Source organism: Coccomyxa subellipsoidea (assembly GCF_000258705.1).
Source record: "Coccomyxa subellipsoidea C-169, whole genome shotgun sequence".
In the NCBI taxonomy this organism is placed as follows: Eukaryota; Viridiplantae; Chlorophyta; class Trebouxiophyceae; family Coccomyxaceae; genus Coccomyxa; species Coccomyxa subellipsoidea.
In genome coordinates this window covers 426,310-443,188 of record NW_005178019.1, presented here as the reverse complement: position 1 = coordinate 443,188, position 16,879 = coordinate 426,310, and the positions used below count along the sequence as shown (strand labels likewise).

At 51.4% G+C, this 16,879-nt stretch overlaps 1 protein-coding gene across 1 annotated transcript; it reads right to left on the bottom strand.

Annotated features, from left to right (window-relative positions):
- Positions 1-1,222: 1,222 nt before the first annotated feature.
- On the bottom strand, positions 1,223-6,152 carry COCSUDRAFT_49306 (hypothetical protein; the record flags this gene model as incomplete). Its single annotated transcript, XM_005642857.1, has 8 exons — positions 1,223-1,738; positions 2,008-2,101; positions 2,545-3,607; positions 3,979-4,125; positions 4,276-5,265; positions 5,396-5,450; positions 5,577-5,671; positions 5,798-6,152. The coding sequence occupies 6 exons, from the start codon at positions 6,150-6,152 to the stop codon at positions 3,171-3,173; spliced, it is 2,079 nt and encodes a 692-aa protein (XP_005642914.1). The 3' UTR covers positions 1,223-1,738; positions 2,008-2,101; positions 2,545-3,170.
- Between the last annotated feature and the right edge of the window lie 10,727 nt (positions 6,153-16,879).

Here is a 16,879-nt window from a genome sequence, read left to right as displayed (position 1 = left end):
GCAGGCAATGCTGTGGAAGCGCTGCACGCCGACCTCACAAACCTGGACAGCGGCACCAGCTCCGACTCGGACTGGCAGGATGCGCGGTCCGATGCCTCCTCAGACAGCAGCGGCGGCGATGATGAGGACACATAAATATTGGCACATTTGAAAATTTGGCAATGAGCATCTCGCCTTGTCTGCCAATTTTGATGTTCTCGATGCTGTTTCAAACTTTGAAAGTCAGTAGCTTCTATATAGAGTACAGTAATCTTCTATAGAGTACAGTAATCTGATTGTTCTACAATTCATCAGATCCTTTTTGGGAAGGGAGTGCGCTGTGGAATCATCTGCCAATTGGCTCAAAAATCTCAAGATCTCTTAGCAGCTTGTTCTCTCCACACACTTAAAGCAAATAATTAACACAGAGTGCCAGCTTCTTATGTTGTTAATGTAAATATGCATTGCTGTTAAAAATTATCAGTTGTTCAAGCGAAAGGCAGCCTATTGAAACTTCCTGCAACTCTTGCAATTCATGTAGCTCTGAGCAGTGCCTCTCTCTATCTCATATAAGTGTCAAAATGTGATCAATGCCTGTCGTGAATGGAGGTGTCCCTGTCATGTTTTTAAAACTTTGATGAAGGTCCACCAAATTAAATTCGTTGAATTTTATTTTTGGCAGCATATCATAATATTATGATAAAATTATACGGCTAATACTACAAATTAATATTAGTATTAATACTTAAAATTTGTATATATGTACAGGTGTCCACGTTGTTAATAGTTAATAGCATGTTGACTGCCAGCAGCCAAAAAATGAACAGTATGAACCTTGACAAGAATTGCTACTTAGAAAGATTGCCTGCCAGGTTGTGAAGCTTCCTTAGTTAGAGGAAGGCCATGACCCACTGCCCACCATTAATGACAATAAAGACCTTCAGTCTTCAAAAGATTTGTATTGGTTCTAAGAAGATATGTCTGTCATAATGTGATTTTTTGATGACTCTTGGAGAGGTCATGTCAACAGTCGGCAACATGCGCCCATATGGCATGCATGTGACTCTGGACCAGATCCTCAAGGTGTAATTATAGTAAATATCTGGTTAGCTACCTATAGGCTGAGCATGTTGCAGTACCGTCATTGGCTTCACTTTCTACCAAAACCTGGGGGGACTTTAGTGTCCATGCAAGCCTGTGAGTGATCATTCTCATGTCGACAGCTTGTTTGGACCATCCAAATAAATGACCATGATATTAAAATATTTATCAGAAGCCAATTAGCCCTTCAGCTTCAATTAATGTTTAACGAGTCACCCATTGCATGGACTTTATCTCCACATTGTGAATTCGAGTTTCAAGCCTTAATATTTGCAGTGGCTTTAATTCTGCTTTGCAAGAATTATCAGATAAAAAAGAATAATGCATATATTTGACCAATTGGAGCAACAAGGCTTGAAGCCTTGCGAGCCGAGCTTGTTCAATATAATTAAATATAAAATAAATGAATGCAACAATAATATCAATCTGATCTATTGACAACAATATTACACTGTAGAGGCGCCTTCTAGTTATAATCGAGTGATTGCTTTTTAAGAGTACACTGAGGGCAATGGTGTGGCAAATAACTAGTGGGTACCCACTATTCACTTGCTACCAACACCGGTGTTGGGTAGCCATTGTGGCAACTTGCAATTGCCTGAAACGTTGATGCACATGTGTACGTGCCCACTGGCCACGGGCATGGCATGGGTTGCACCTGCAGCACAAGACATGCGTTGCTCATGAGCACATCTCGAGATGCTTGATGCTTTAAAGAAATTTCTCTCAGGTTATAATGTTCGACGGTGGTCCCACTGGAATCTCTTAATGGGTAGCCTTACGCCATTTATACTAGTACTGACCCGATGGCATCATTATGATCATCAGCATGATGCTTAAGGCTCCAAGGCTTTGGCCCGCGGCTTCAACCCGATTTCTACAGCACTTCTACACTTGGATCATACTCTTGCTTTCCTGAGATCTCACCTGTACATGACCAGTGCCCAGTGAATGAGGGCGGTGTGTGCATGCATGGCTCCCGCCTTCAAGGAAGTTCAGTGGTTGAAGATTACTAGGTTTCCTGCACACACAGCCGTGGTGCTTGAAGGAATTTCGAAAACCACACTCTTCGAGAAGGCATTTCAGGGTTTCGTTTGAGCAAGATTACAAAGGTGGCAGGTCCTATGTTCAGAGGTGTGCTGCCCCAACCCTGGACTGCAAAAGCCTCTTCATAGCGTGCGATACCTACAGGGCCGGTCAAGAGACTCTTTCACAAGAATACCATCAATAATCAATATTGAAAGAGTCTAAATATTGACGCTGAGTGCGTGCTGCACGGACAGCACGTCCTCAACCCTGGCGATCTCAGATGGCTGCTCGATGTAAAGAGATGTGCCCATCAAGGAGGGGCACCCACGCTGTGCAGCAAATTGACACCCCAATTCTGTCGCTTGTGGCACATTTGATTGATACACATCGCGTGCGTGTACCATAGCGTGGGTGCCGGCAAGATAAGGGCATCACCTTTGCGCCATCTGATGTGACATGCCGTGTGTCTTTATGCAGCGACCAAGAAGTGCGATGATGCTGAGAAGAATCTTGTAGCAATTCTTCCACGTTCAACATTCTATGTGAGTGGATTTCGACACCGACATCGTAGAGAAACAGCAAGAACGAGCCAGGCTGCTCAATGACAGATGGGGTTAATAATATTATAAGATAGGCTCAGGGGATTTATTTTCTTGCCCTCCACCGCCACTACCTTGTGGCGGTCAGCAGCAGTGCTCTGTCTTCAAGCAGAAGTGCTCCATCCCACTGGCCACTTCAGATTCGAAGGTTGAGCATGTGAGGCAACCGGGAGCAAAATTACCTTACAGATTGTTACATGCATGATATCTGGTTACCGTCATGATTGTTGCGCACATGTGCAGAGAGGGACAAGTGAGTGACTAATATTAGTTGCGTAGAGCGCATGGATGTGCAACGCCTTGTAGTGAGGCAGACTTGGTCACAACCTACTACAGTCCTCATTGCAATATCAAATTTAGGACATAAAAAAAATTGATGCTACATTTGCGTCATGCTCACACGCCAATTCTGACTAAGCTTGAAACTGACTTAGCTTGAAAGTGCAAAGATCACATTGCAAGTCACTCTCCAGCCGCCGGTGGGCGCCTCAGAAAGCGAAGGCACCTCTCGGGAACTGCCACCATCTGATTGCCCCCAATTGCTTCCAAGGGTGTTCTGCCTGCTCTGACTTCATCTGTGTCGCTCAACCATGCCTTCTGGTGTCCAGCCCCAGTTGCGTCTGTGATGGTGAGCCCGCAAATAACACCAAACCCCTCAAGCTCAGCACCGTGGAACCGTGTGCCAGGCCCAATATGCACCACCTCTGCCGTCCCCACTATCCTCCTGTCATCTGTTAGGACATAGACTGTGTCATCTGGCAGAATCTGCACGTCACTGTGCGCGCTCGAATGGCCTCTGGCTTGCGGCGAGGGGTTCAGCTGACATGCCAGCCCTGCGATGACACCCATTGCAGCTTCCATGTTGATCCCAGGGGAGGAAACTTCCAGGGACGGTCGACCTGCGCGCACCAACACACAGCTGCTTACAATCCGCGATTATTACCGCATTCAAGCAATATCTTCCCTAGTGTCTTGCTAGGATGTCAAGCTCAAATTTATTCCTGTTGTTAGTATTACCCAGATGACCCTTAGGTGCGGCACTCTACCACATCATATGTAGCAGGGTGCGTGAGTGACAGGCATGACTCAGGCAAAGGGGCAAGCACAGCATGTGGAGCAGGGTGCGTGAAAGACAGGCATGGCTCAGGCAAAGGGGCAAGCAGACACTTCAGCATTGAGAGACAAGACATGAACAAATCAACTACACCAGCGTATGAGAGCAGTCAGTTGACAAGTTCACAGGAATGACAGAGCAGGATTTTGTACATGCCTGCTGGGCCATCTGCAGAGCGGTAGGAGGAAGCTGGCTCCTCATCGGCAGCGAGCTCCAGAGCAGGATCAAAGAAGACCATGGCGCCAGACAGCGGTGACTGCTCCAAGGCTGACTGCGACTGCTCCGCTGCCGTAGCACTCCCACCTAGACAACACATGCCTGTCGTCAGCTTATTGCTGACAATTACCTGTCGATAAACCTTCGGGGTATGATTCGCATGGCATTATAACTTAGAAACTCACTGTGAGTGGAATCATATAAGCCAGGACAAAGAGAGCCATGATGGCTCCTCACCTTCTCCGGCGCGCGCCGCATTCTGCTCCTCAGCCAGCAACATTGCCAGCGCCACACCAGTTGCAGCCTCTTCGACGTTCATGGGCGAGCTCCCGGCAGCGCCTCCGAGAGCCACCTTCAGCCGTTTTGGATGACAGAGGGCCGCTGCAATGTGCCGGTAGTCGATCACCAGCACAGCCATTTTGGCCGGCGATGCGGCATGCCCCTGCATGCTCAGCCGCACGTTGGGGACTGGCACAGGCTGCGGCGACTCATCTGCCAGCAAGCAGCCGTGCAACGGCGACTGGCTCGCACAAGCTGTGGGCTGCGGCGGCACTTCGCTGGCCTCAGGCAGGACACCCTCTGCCTGCCCTTCTGGCTCTGCTGGGTCACTGTGCTGCTGCGCTGGCTGGTCATCCGCATCTGACTCAGAGAAGAGGTTCCCAACCTCGTCTTCGTCGCCCTCAGTGGGGGGACCCCAAAACTCTGCGGCTCTGGCGGTTGGGCGCCTGAGCCTGCCTCGGCTGCCCCTTCTGGGCCGATTGCTGCCACGCGCCCCGCCTGTGCCGCGGCGGCCACGCTTCCTGCCCCGACCCCGCCCATGCCCTTCCTGCACGCCCCCACCGGTGGCTGCCTCTCCTGCACCCCGTCCCTCCACATCTGCGCGTGCCCCACCGCCTTCCCCTGCCACCGCTGCCTCGGGCTCCCCCTGGCTATCTGTCTGCACGCGCGCCTCGAGGAACCATATCTCCATATGCAGCTGGTTGCCATCGCTGCCTGGCTGCACAGCGCGCACCAAACCAACAGGAGCCTTGGCAGCACGACCCAACTGGGACAAGTTGCGTGCTGGGAACTCCCCGTCGCGGTGCAGCGTGCTTGTGACGGCCCAGAGAGCGACACCAATCGAGGGAGTGCTCTCCCCCAACTGCGGCAGGTAGTGGCACTTGTCGAAGGTCCAGAGCAACTCGTCAATCTGCTTGAGTTTGACCACGGGCAGGCCGCTGCTCACTCCTGCAAACATGTGAGCGCCTCAATTGACTGGCTATCATTCCCTTCCATCAAATCTGCAGAAGTTAAAGCCTTCTCGGGTGTGCAACAGTCACCAGGTGATCAGAGCTTCCAGCTGAGAGCGCCCACTCACCCTTGTTAACAATGGACTTGGCCGCTTCCATCTGAAGCTGTGACTTCTTCGGCGCCTGTAACAACAATAACTTACAATCAGTGTGTTCAGCCAAACTCGCTTTCACTGCACCAGCAGCTTGACAGATGAGAGGCGTTCACAAAGCACATGCAAACATAAGGATCCTCAACAAGATGCCCACCTTCTGCCTTGCTGGTCTTTGCCGTGCCGGTTGGGCTGCGGCCTCAACAGCGGCTGTGATCTCTTCAACCGCCGCCGCACTCGGCTCCAGTCCACCTGCATGACAGCATCCATTAGCTGCCAGCGCATAAGATGTCCAGAGGAAATGGTGAGGACATGTTATTAATTTGCCAGGCATAAGATGTGTAGGCGCTGATCGTTACAGCCATCATGGATAGCTACCTTCTGGATGCTCAAATCTAAGCAGCCCTTCCACCCTGGCGAGCAGCGCGCTTCTGGTGAAGATCACTGGCCGCTGGCCTCTGTCAAGCAGGAACCGCTTCAGCTCTGCAACGGTGGATGAGGCCTTGAGGCTGAACGCAAGCCACCGTTGGACGATGTCCTGCTCGGCTCCCTGAGCGCTGAGCTGCCTGCGGCTGATCCCTGGCTGTGGCGCTTGCGAAGGTCCTGCAGCTTCTGCCTCTGGGGCTGCGGGACCCTGCATGCCGCCTGCTGCAGCTGTGGCGCCCCTCTGCGCCTGTCCTTGGGCTGTCTGGCCTGCCTGAAGTCCACTGGCCTGGAGATACGAGGCTGCCATCACTGTCCTGTTCAGGTTGGGCACTGCTGCCAGCAATCTGCTGGCGCTCTTGCTGAAGCTGACTTTCTGATTGAGGTGTCTCGTTGCAAAGATGGCGGTCGAAGTCGTCCCATTGTCTTCGAGGCGAGCCTGCTGACCACCAATGATGCCTCGAATCTTGCTTGATCGCCTATCGGCTCTCTTCCTCTCCAAGTCGCCGGTCTCTGCCTCTGAACGCAACGCAAAAGTCAGAGTTAGTTACTCTGTGTCAAGGTCATGGGGAGATTCAAAACATAGGTGTTCCCAACCTTCAAAGATGGAGTGCTTATTGAGACCTACCAATCACTCCTTGATGCATGATAAAATTCAACTTATCCTCATTGAGATCCTTGCCCCTGGTTTGGGCTGCAATGACGCAGTCCTCACAGCATTTGTGGGTAATATTTCTGAGCTCTGGATACTTTTCGCTCTCAATCTTCCCGCGAATAGAATAGTAGCCATTAGCTCTGGACAATGCTGAAGGTTCATCTCGGCCAAGGCAGCTCTGATGGAAATATCTGACCCCTGAGTCCACGGCATTGCAACGTTGCAATGGCACCCTTGCCTCTTGTTTGAAGACCCAGTCGGCAACAGCGTCGTGGCCGTATTCGTCCTTTGTCAGACCTTCTGAATAGAATCTGATAATATAATCACAACCTACACAGCGAGTCAAGCGTTCTGAACTTGCGCAGTTCGGATGAAGCTTCTCCTTGTCACTGCCACACTTGTAACACGGGATCCTAGCAATAATAAGTGACATGCTCGGTACAGAAACACATCACTGATCATTCTCCATGCTTACTGACGAAAGGCCTAATTTTTATTACCAAAATGGCATGCTATGGAATGTGTTACCAGGTGGCATGGCCCCTGATTGCCAATAATCCACCACATTAGTAGCGTTTACATCCACTAAAGTAGTGGATTTTGATTACTCGGGTGCCCTGCATCGTGACCCTTGATCCCGAGACCCCGTATCGTATTCAAAATACGCCCGGGGCGCGTCACAGGTGGTTGGCTCCAGGAGTGACCCTTTCAGAACACAAGCTTGATGCCGGAGCCAGCAACACACTCCTGCAGCGGGACTGGACCTTATATTTGGGACACCTGCCGCGTCAACAGCTCGGACGCACAGTAAAAGTTGAGCATACGTCCTTTGCTAAGCGCACTTGTAAGGTACGCAGGCAGCGGACGAGACTCTGGAAGATTACTAAGTATTACTGGATTCATATACCCAAATTCGCACATTAGTATCCTTTCCAAGGCTTTAGACCGCTGGAGGTCTCTGCGCACACCGGTGTGTGCCAGCCCAAAGAGCGTGAACTTGAACGGCCCTCCACCGAAGTGTAGTTGTCCACAGCTTGCATTCATCAGAGCCTTCAACGTGCCAACTACTTCCCTTGTCTACAGTCAACTTTTGGAAGGGGCAGGACCCAAATGGTTGCAGCAGTCAACCTAAAATTTTGGAAAATCGGCCTTGGCTCGCTGGGAGGCTGAGGCCAGTGTCTTCAGTTTTCACATGTGGTGACGTGCTGTTGAGTTTATGTTGCGTGCTTCACGCAGGTAGATCAGAATGGTTGAAGAGCGCTCTGGAGCACCGCGAGGTACTGGATGCGAGCCATAATGTCTCCTCACTGACTTCTGACAGAGCTTGAAATGGGCGCAGTCCAGTCCCAACGTACCTGCAGTTCTTTGTATCCTCACAGTCATCATCACCCATGCCCCATCTTCCGGCAATATGTCTCCAATCAATGCACATGTCAGTATATATCTTTTAATGTGAGAATTGCCACGATGCAGGATTTTGGCTGCTGGCAGTCCTTGTTTTGATATCTTCTCAACAGAGGTCATGTTCCCTCGTCAAAGGTATGTGCTGGTTCCACTTTTTACATACCTGTGATATGCTGTCGAGTAAGTTGATCTCGTACGACCTCGCAATACCTGGGTCATACCGTTTGGCAGCGTGTTGACTTTATGTAATAACTACATCTAATGATGAGGAAACATTCTTTGCGCTGCTGTAGCATGAACTTCTGCCATCTTGCAGGTGTCAGAGCTAACACTGTCGACGCAACCCGAACCCCTGACACCGACTTTGAGGTGAGGGTATTGTGTTCGTCACTTCGCATTAGGCAACTATGTCATCACACAAAGGCAGTGAGATTTTGTTGTTTGAATCAGACGATAATCACTAAGTGACATGCAGGGTGTGGCAACGGCCACATGGAAATCTGTCGAAAGACTTATTGAGGTATGAGACCATCAAGAATGTTGGGATGCTCAGAGCAATACACGTGACACATGCATGGTGAATTGCCTCGCAATTTGTTCAGGTTCCAACAGTCACAAGTGTCACGCTCAATAGTACTACTGCTACAGCAAGCGTGTCATCAAGGAAAGGCTTCTTGGCAGATTTTTCTAGACCTCTGCTAGACCTGCTACGCCTATGCCCCCAAGGTGATCGCTCATGCTGTATATGCAATATTTGCTTCACAGACGCTACAACAAAAGAGGCACAGCTGAGCCCGCTTGCCTTCCAGGGGAAATATGCTGGAAGGCAGCTGCAGAGGGTCCATGCCTTGCCAACACAATAGTCACGTCTGCTGGCCCGGGTCACAATGGATCCTTGGGCCAAGCATCTTTCGACTATGCGACAGTATTGACTCCTGGGACACCATTCTCAGCAGTGGCCTTGTACCAGGGGTCATTTATTTGCAAGAGTGCGCCATCTGACAATGTGAAAGAACCTCCTCCAAAAGGTGTCATCATGGTGAGGCGGCTGTAGTAATTCTCTGAAGAAAGAAATCAGGAGGTGCAAGCGCAAAGACTGAATTGTCTCTGCCAAGACTAGCGTGCATCACTTTTGCCTGCAATAGCTTGAGCTTTCCAGAGGCACACATCAACATCTTGATCTTGGCCCACCTGTGACTGGTGATGCATGAATGAATGACTGTGAGGTGACAAAATTGTTATGTCGTGCAGCGTCTGCCAACAAGTTTGGCCATCACAACAGCACAGTCAACAACAGCAACAGCTTCAACATCGTTCAATATAACCCTGACCATAGCAGTCCCAAATGGCCAAGCTGTGGAGGGCCAGAACATCAGTGTCAGCTTCGGAGATGACTCTCCTGCAGTGACAGTCCTCACACGCAGAGATGGTTCTGCTGTTGTAACCCATGCATATGCCGCTGCCGGCAAGTACAATATAACAGCAATGTATGCAGGTGAGGCCCTACCCTTGCAGTCATAAGCATTCTAAAAAGAGAAGGTTAAGGTCCATATTCTTCATCATAGCATGACAAGCTCAGTCTGCCTGCCAAAGTATGTCGTGCAGCACCAATCAGCAAATGTGCGCATCTCTTCTTAATATAATAATATTTCATCATGACTGTGGTCAGCCAGCCTACAAGCTTCGCGGGTGTGTCAGAAATTCAAGGTGCTGAAAGGTCTGTGTGAGTCTCTCACCAAGTGCAGAGAGCGGTGCACGCCAACACCGTGTCTTGTCCTGCAGGTGATGGGACCTATTCAGCATCCTCTGCATCCACGACACTTGCCGTCGGCCTCCAGGCCACGGCCACTAGCCTCACCGTCACGCCCTCCATGCCGGTGGCCACCCAGCCAGCCAGCTTTGCGGTGACGCTAAAGTCTGCGGCTACAGGCAGGCCCGGCTTGGCTGGCCAGACGGTCACCGTCACCTACGGCGATGGCGGCACAGACAGCGGCACCACGGACGCGAATGGGGCCGTCACCTTCACGCACACCTACGCCGCCTCCGGCAACCAGGACGTGGTCGCCAGCTTTGCGGGTGAGTCAGATGTGTTGAGAGGCTTGTGTGTCTCTCACCAGGTGCAGAGAGCGGTGCACGCCAACATCGTGTCTTGTCCTGCAGGTGATGGGACCTATTCAGCATCCTCCGCATTCACGACACTTGCCGTCGGCCTCCAGGCCACGGCCACTAGCCTCACCGTAACGCCCTCCATGCCGGTGGCCACCCAGCTAGCCAGCTTTGCGGTGACGCTGAAGTCTGCGGCCACAGGCACGCCCGGGTTGGCTGGCCAGACGGTCACCGTCACCTACGGCGATGGCGGCACAGACAGCGGCACCACGGACGCGAATGGGGCGGTCACCTTCACGCACACCTACGCCGCCTCCGGCGACCAGGACGTGGTCGCCAGCTTTGCAGGTGGGTGAGATGCCTGTGGTGCCACGAGCTGGACGTGTGGTTTTGAGATGCAGAATAGGCTTGCATGTGGGTGTCTGATGCCAATGACACATGCCACCTGCAGGTGATGGGACCTATTTAGCTTCCTCCACATCCACCACACTCACCGTCCTCCAAGCCACAGCCACCAGCCTCACGGTCACCCCATCCATGCTAGTGGCCACCCAGCATGCCAGCTTCGCAGTGACGCTGATGTCTGTGGCCACGGGCAAGCCTGGCCTGGCTGGCAAGACGGTCACCATCACTTACGGCGACGGCACCATGGACAGTGCCACCACGGACGCCAATGGGGCGGTCACTATCACGCACACCTATGCAGCCTCTTTTAGCTACAATGTGGTCGCCATGTTTGCGGGTGAGGGAGATGAATCATGCTGTTGTTTGTCTTGTACCAACCGTCCTTTTTTGTTTGAAGCATCAACAATTCGCCTCTTGGGCTCATGTGCACATTTGTATGCAGGTGATGCAACCTATTTTGCATCCTCGGCCCCCATCACGTTGACTGTCTCCTCCACGACAAGGATTGGGATTGGATGTAGCCCTCGTTTTGGTGGCAGTCGTCCCCAGGACCAGCCTTGTTTCACCAATCCGGGAACGGGAACCAACTTCTGCAACGCTGTGTATCCAGATGGCTATGGCATAGTTGCAAGGGATGCCACTGGGCCTAGGATACCTTGTACCAGACTCTCAGACTGCCCTATTGGTCAATTTTGCAATCAATTTGGGGTACCCTCAGGAGGTAATGATCGTATATGTGCGATAATAGTGACAGCTTGCTGAAGGGCAACAGTCACTGTCGTCTGTGTTTTAGATTTCCAGGGATCCCCAGCATTTACCCCACCCTCAAGAAATTACAGGCGACCCAGCCTTGGGTTTTCCCGGAAAACGGCTTGCCCCTGGGATATCCTGGGTTTGCCGGCACAAGGAATTCCCAAAACTGTTCTTGTTCCTAGGAATCCTTGGAGCGCCCGATGTCGAAAAACGCCAGGCAAGTCTTGAGTCCAGGAGTAGCGCTACTCTCCGACTCAAGACTTGCCTTGCCAAGCTTGCTAAGAAATTCAGTGCTGGAATTTTGTAGTTTAAGGAATCTCCAGGGCTTTTGGGTGTCAAGATATATCAGAAACGGTGCCCGTACTGGAAAATTCCAGCCCTGCGCAACTGCAGTAAAATCTAGCTGTAAAAGTTGTATAGGATTTCCCTGTTCTGACTGCCTAGGGCTGTTTATTAGTTGCCTTTGCCCCACTCTGCGATTCCCTGCATGATATCCTCGAGGTCACCCACAGGGTGTTGCGTCGCTGGCGGGCCAGAGGTGTCAGTTCCAGAGGGATACTGGTCTGAGACAGGGATTGCTTGATTGTACATGCTATGATATGCATTTGCTTGCTGTGCTGTGTAGCATTGTTTGGTGGTGGGGGTGATGGTATGTTCCTTAATACGCACGGCTCACTTGGACTTAGAATTTTAGCATGATACCATATGGGCTGCAGACCAGACCTTCAGGCCCCACAGATGTGGCTGCAGACACTCTGTGTGTATGCCCTATGGCCTTCGGGCTTTGGGTGCCGACACTGTAATAATAATAATAATAATAGTAGGAAATCTTGGTTCTCGGGTTTGCTCATGTCTTCTTGGTCCCGGTATTGTCTGCGTTTTGGCAGCCTGGGAATCCCTAGGTACCGTTAATGTAACTGGGAAATTACAGTCCTCGCTCTGGATCCTGGGATTTCCTGGGCGCTATCGTGCCTGGGTATTCTCGAGTTTACACCCTATGCTAGGATATCTCGGGAGATGCCGACGCTAAGGTTTATCGGGATCACATTGTACTCAGGAATCCTCAGTCGTGGGGGACACCCCAGCTTTTTTTAAAAGACCATCGTGTCCTGAGGAAGCACGGGTCACTGTGCACAGGGCATACTGGGGTCTGCATTTACCTCTTACACTCTCCTTACTGCCTTATTCAAGTAGCTCAGCATCATCATGACAATGCAAAAGGTTCCTCGACAGGGCAGCGGATTCCCGGCACCTGCCGGCATGTGCCGCACATGTGTACACTGGCAAGGACTTGCAGCACCACAGCCATGTAAACAAAACCACACAAGATGCAAGCTGCATATCTGGGACAAATTATACACTGTACAGGCATGTCTCCTCAAACAGCAGTCGGCCACTCTTGACGTCCCGCGCTGCACTCTGGTGCTTGGCCTCCTGCTGCCCTGCACCAGCTGGCGCGGTCATGCTTCCGATGTGTCTGCAATAGACAATCCAGTTTTAGAATGCAAATATTATCACCCGCACCCCTCGGGCATACATAAAAGCAATTGCATCTTCAGCGGGGTCATTCAGGCATGCGGACTTGCAAGAGAGCCCAGCAGTAAGATCAGACAGCATTTGGGCATCTGCCCTTCTGCAGCTGTGCGCAGCGTCCTTCACTGACCAGGACAAGATGCTGAAGGACAACTCGCACAGACACAGCACGGCAATGATAATGTGCCGAGCATATGGCGTGCCTGGGCGGCAGGCCTGGGGGTGATGCGGGGGTGCTGAGGTGTTGATGGTAGGTAGAGAAACTTTGTCGCCTGCACGATGGACCGTACAGCAAGGCCTGCAGCACACGGAAGATCTAAGCACGTCAAAAAACCAACTTCTCTCGATGATCCCAAGGTGAGCGCAGTGCTGTCGAGATGGAAACCATTGCATTCCAGTATTAAGAGATGGGGCATGCATGCATTGGCCTGATCAGAGATGCCAGGTCTTGTGCACAGGGCATCCCATGCATGCTCACAAACAAGTTGAGGTTTGACAAGGAACGCCTTGGGTGAAAACGCTGACGGTGCCTTTAGTGCTGCTCCTTGTAAAAGATGGCAAAGATCTGCATGGTCAGGGAACCCCACTTCCCATGCATGAGCTTGAAATGGTGGCGTGCTATTGCAGCTGCAGAGAGCCCATGTCGTTCAACGCATACTGCCACATCAATTGGCCACATCTCTCCTCACACTTAGCGAGGCCCACCTTGGGTGAAGGCGCTGAAGCTGCGTTCGGTGTTGAGCCACTCGATGTGGTCGAATGCCACAGAGACGCCTGAGCAATCTGTGCTGGGCATGTCTCAGCCCCAGTTCTGCCAAGGGAACGCCGTGCTCCTTGTACAGCAAGCCCAGCACACGCCTGCCACATCAGCGCTGATGTCAGCATGGCCCAGCATGATTTACAATGTTACAGGAGGAGCAGGACCATTATTAGGGCTAAATAATGGTAATGTCTCAGCATAGTAACAGCAGAAAGCTAAGTGGATTGCTGTGACTTATTGAAGACTTATGATCTGCTTCGTGATTGAAGTTGGAGTGTTTTGCCTGCGCTTGCTCCATACCCTCACAATGCAAGCAAAGGAGCAGAAGACATGCAGGGCGAGAGTGGCAGACTGGGAGTGCCGGTCCTGACCTGAGGTGGTCATTGCAGTGATGAGCTCGTGCTGCTGCTGCTGCTGCCAGGAGCGCTTCGTGCAGAAACGGAACTCTGCGGAACTCTATCACCTCGGCACACAGCTCATCTCAGCCTCAGCAAACTTGAACAGGCCTGCTGCTGCAATAAATCCACATCCTCCATAAGATACCTTTTGCAAGCATGCAAATCCATTGCCAGCAAGTTAAACATGCATGCCATATGGCCACTAGTGGGCAAGAGTACTCGCCCCAAAGCCTGTACACTGTTTGGCATTAATGTCTGCTCAATCATTCCATAGCATCATTGCTTGCTGAGCCATCGATAAATATCCACATGTCACTATCCAACTGTTGGATTCCAATGGCCTTTTAGATAGTGGCTATCTAGCTACGCACTGCAAAAGCAAGAAAGCTAACGCATGCACTTGCAGGCCCAGTTGACCAATAAGCAAGCTGTACAAACTTTGAGTGGCCCGAGACGATAGGCCCAAGACAGCCTGAGAAATGCAGCCAGTCGTTTCAAAATCAATATAATTATCGTTCCTTGCTAACCTGGATCCCTTAAAGCTGACGTGCCAACCCAGCCTCCAATGAGTCATGCTTAATCATGATCAGCTGACAACCGGCACATAACGTGCTTATGCACACATGCATGGGAATGTTCCCATCTTCACAAAACTTGCGGTACTTGAAATACCATATTGACAGGACTCGCTAGAGATAAAGGTAGAAAAAGTGGCCGCCAATGCAACAGTGCCCTCTGGAAAAAAAAGGACCAGCGCATCTTTGACATATTTACGAACTTGCAGCTCCCCCAAGCACCGTATTTCTTCTTGCCTAAACCTGATTTGCTGCCGTGACAAAACGTATTATAGAGGCACATCAATCGCTCTAGAGCTTCACACTGTGCATTGCAGGTGGGGTCAAGAGGAGAATGGTCTGCAGGCAACAATCTTTATCAACCGAGCTCACACTCTATCATGCGCAGAACTCTCCACGAGCTTGCAGCAGTCATGACTGCCCAGGAGACAATGCACCCCTGAACAGCAACCAACACATTTGCTCGAGGCATGCAAGCGTCTAATCTAACCTTGACATGCGGTACCTCTTGCATGCTGCGTCATACTGCTTGCCCCGGCAGTTGTGGGTCAACAGCGCGCAATCCATGCGGGGCCAGGACTTCATTTCGGGTTTCGGATTTCGGGTTTTGGGGCTTTTTGTAAGGGCTAAGATTTTAGGGTTCTGACCCTAACCCAACCATAAACCCTAACCCAAACCCCATAAATTGACTGCCCGGCACCGCCCACCCACCCTGCCCCCCTTCACATCATGCGGGTAAAATATCTTTAGATTTCAGTCCCTGGTGCCTGGAGGGGCACGTATTGGCGATAGCCGCTGATTTTGGGCTGATCAGGCAGCAGGAAGGCAGCTGCAAGGCAGCTGCCATGAAGGGGAGTGGAGGGTGGAGTGCAGCACTGTCCCGGAACCAAAGGATGAAGCGCTTGATCTGGCACCGGTCAATTGCATGATCTGGCACCGGCCAGGAGACCTGATTTGGCAGCTGGCAGGGGAGAAGCTGCTCAGAAAGGGACGCGGAAGGTGGAGTGCATGCGCTATTCTGGCACCGGTCAATTGCATCATCTGTATTGGTACCGCCCGACGAAGCCTGAATTGGCATAAACGTGTTTGCCTGATTAGGCAGCAGCTGCCAGGAAGCTGCCTAGAAGGGGACGCGGAAGGTGGTGTGCATGCGCTGGCGCTGCACTGCCAGCAGCGCCCTCAGCCGCTCCTCTTTCTCCTGCGCCTCCTCTGCGCGCTCGGCCCAAGCCTTGGGGTACCTGGCCGGCAGGACACAAGCAGGATGTCAGGATTGGTCAGCCCTTGCTGTGTGAGCTACGCTCGAGGATATTTAATTGCTGAACTTGTAGAGCTGCAGAACAAGGCTGAATCATTGACAGGTGGATTGGCGCCCGGCCAGGTCAGCCTGTGTGGCCCATCCATTAGTGTCAAGCAAACAGAGGATCCCAAGTTGACACTCTCCTCGGGGATGTATAGAGGGATGGCCCTGATTGAGCTGCCAGGCATGAAAGTCCTATAATAATTCCAGTCTCGTTCTTCCTGTACTTTGTGCCCGTAGCAGCCCTGAATGTTTAACACGGGCCGTCAAACCAAAGCCATTTATGACCTGAAGGTCACTGAGCTCTTCTGCGCTTGTTAATACGCAGGACTTCACGATACCACATAAGTGCTGAAGTACACTTTATATTGACAATTGTTAACGTAGCATACAGCAATATTGCCTCTGCATCTGGCCTTGTCTGCAGCTCAGCACCCCACCTCTGCTTGGGGTGCTGAGCTGGAATTTGGTGCAAGCAGCATCTATGCGTGCTCTGCTTATTTTTTGCATTGCATGTCAAGGACCGAGCTCCTACCTCTGTTTGATTACCCGCTCGGTCTCCTTGAGCTTTTTTGGCAATGAGAACGACTCCCATGCTGAGTTACTTGGGGCAGGCAGCATCTATATGTACCTCGCTTACTTTTGCTAACCCCCTCAAAGAAAGGGGAAAAAGACGAAAAGAACGGGGGCCCACCTCTGCTTGATGAGCCGCTCGGTCTCCTTCAGCTCAAGAGCATGGACGAAGACTCCGGCAGTTCTGCACTCGGGGCAGGCAGCATGCACGTCCACGTGGTCCAGGATTGCTCGCACGGTCCCCAGAGCGTTCCCTTTTCCGACCGCGCTGAATGCACAATCAGCGCAGAAACGGTGGCCGCACTCGAGTCCAAGAGGTTGGTACATCGCCTCCTGCGCGTTTACCAGATCATGTCATATTACTAATGCAATGTTACTTTAAATTGATACTGACTTGCATGGTACATGGTCTTCTGCACGTTGCCAGAGCAGGAAGCAGTGCTGATTTAATTACTGAATTAAAATAAAATCTCATCTTTTCCTACCGTATATCTTGCTTTCTACCTGAGATGTAACACCAGCAGCACATCAGAAGCTTGGTTTAATGCACTATCCACCACAAGAGCATGTCGCGTCAG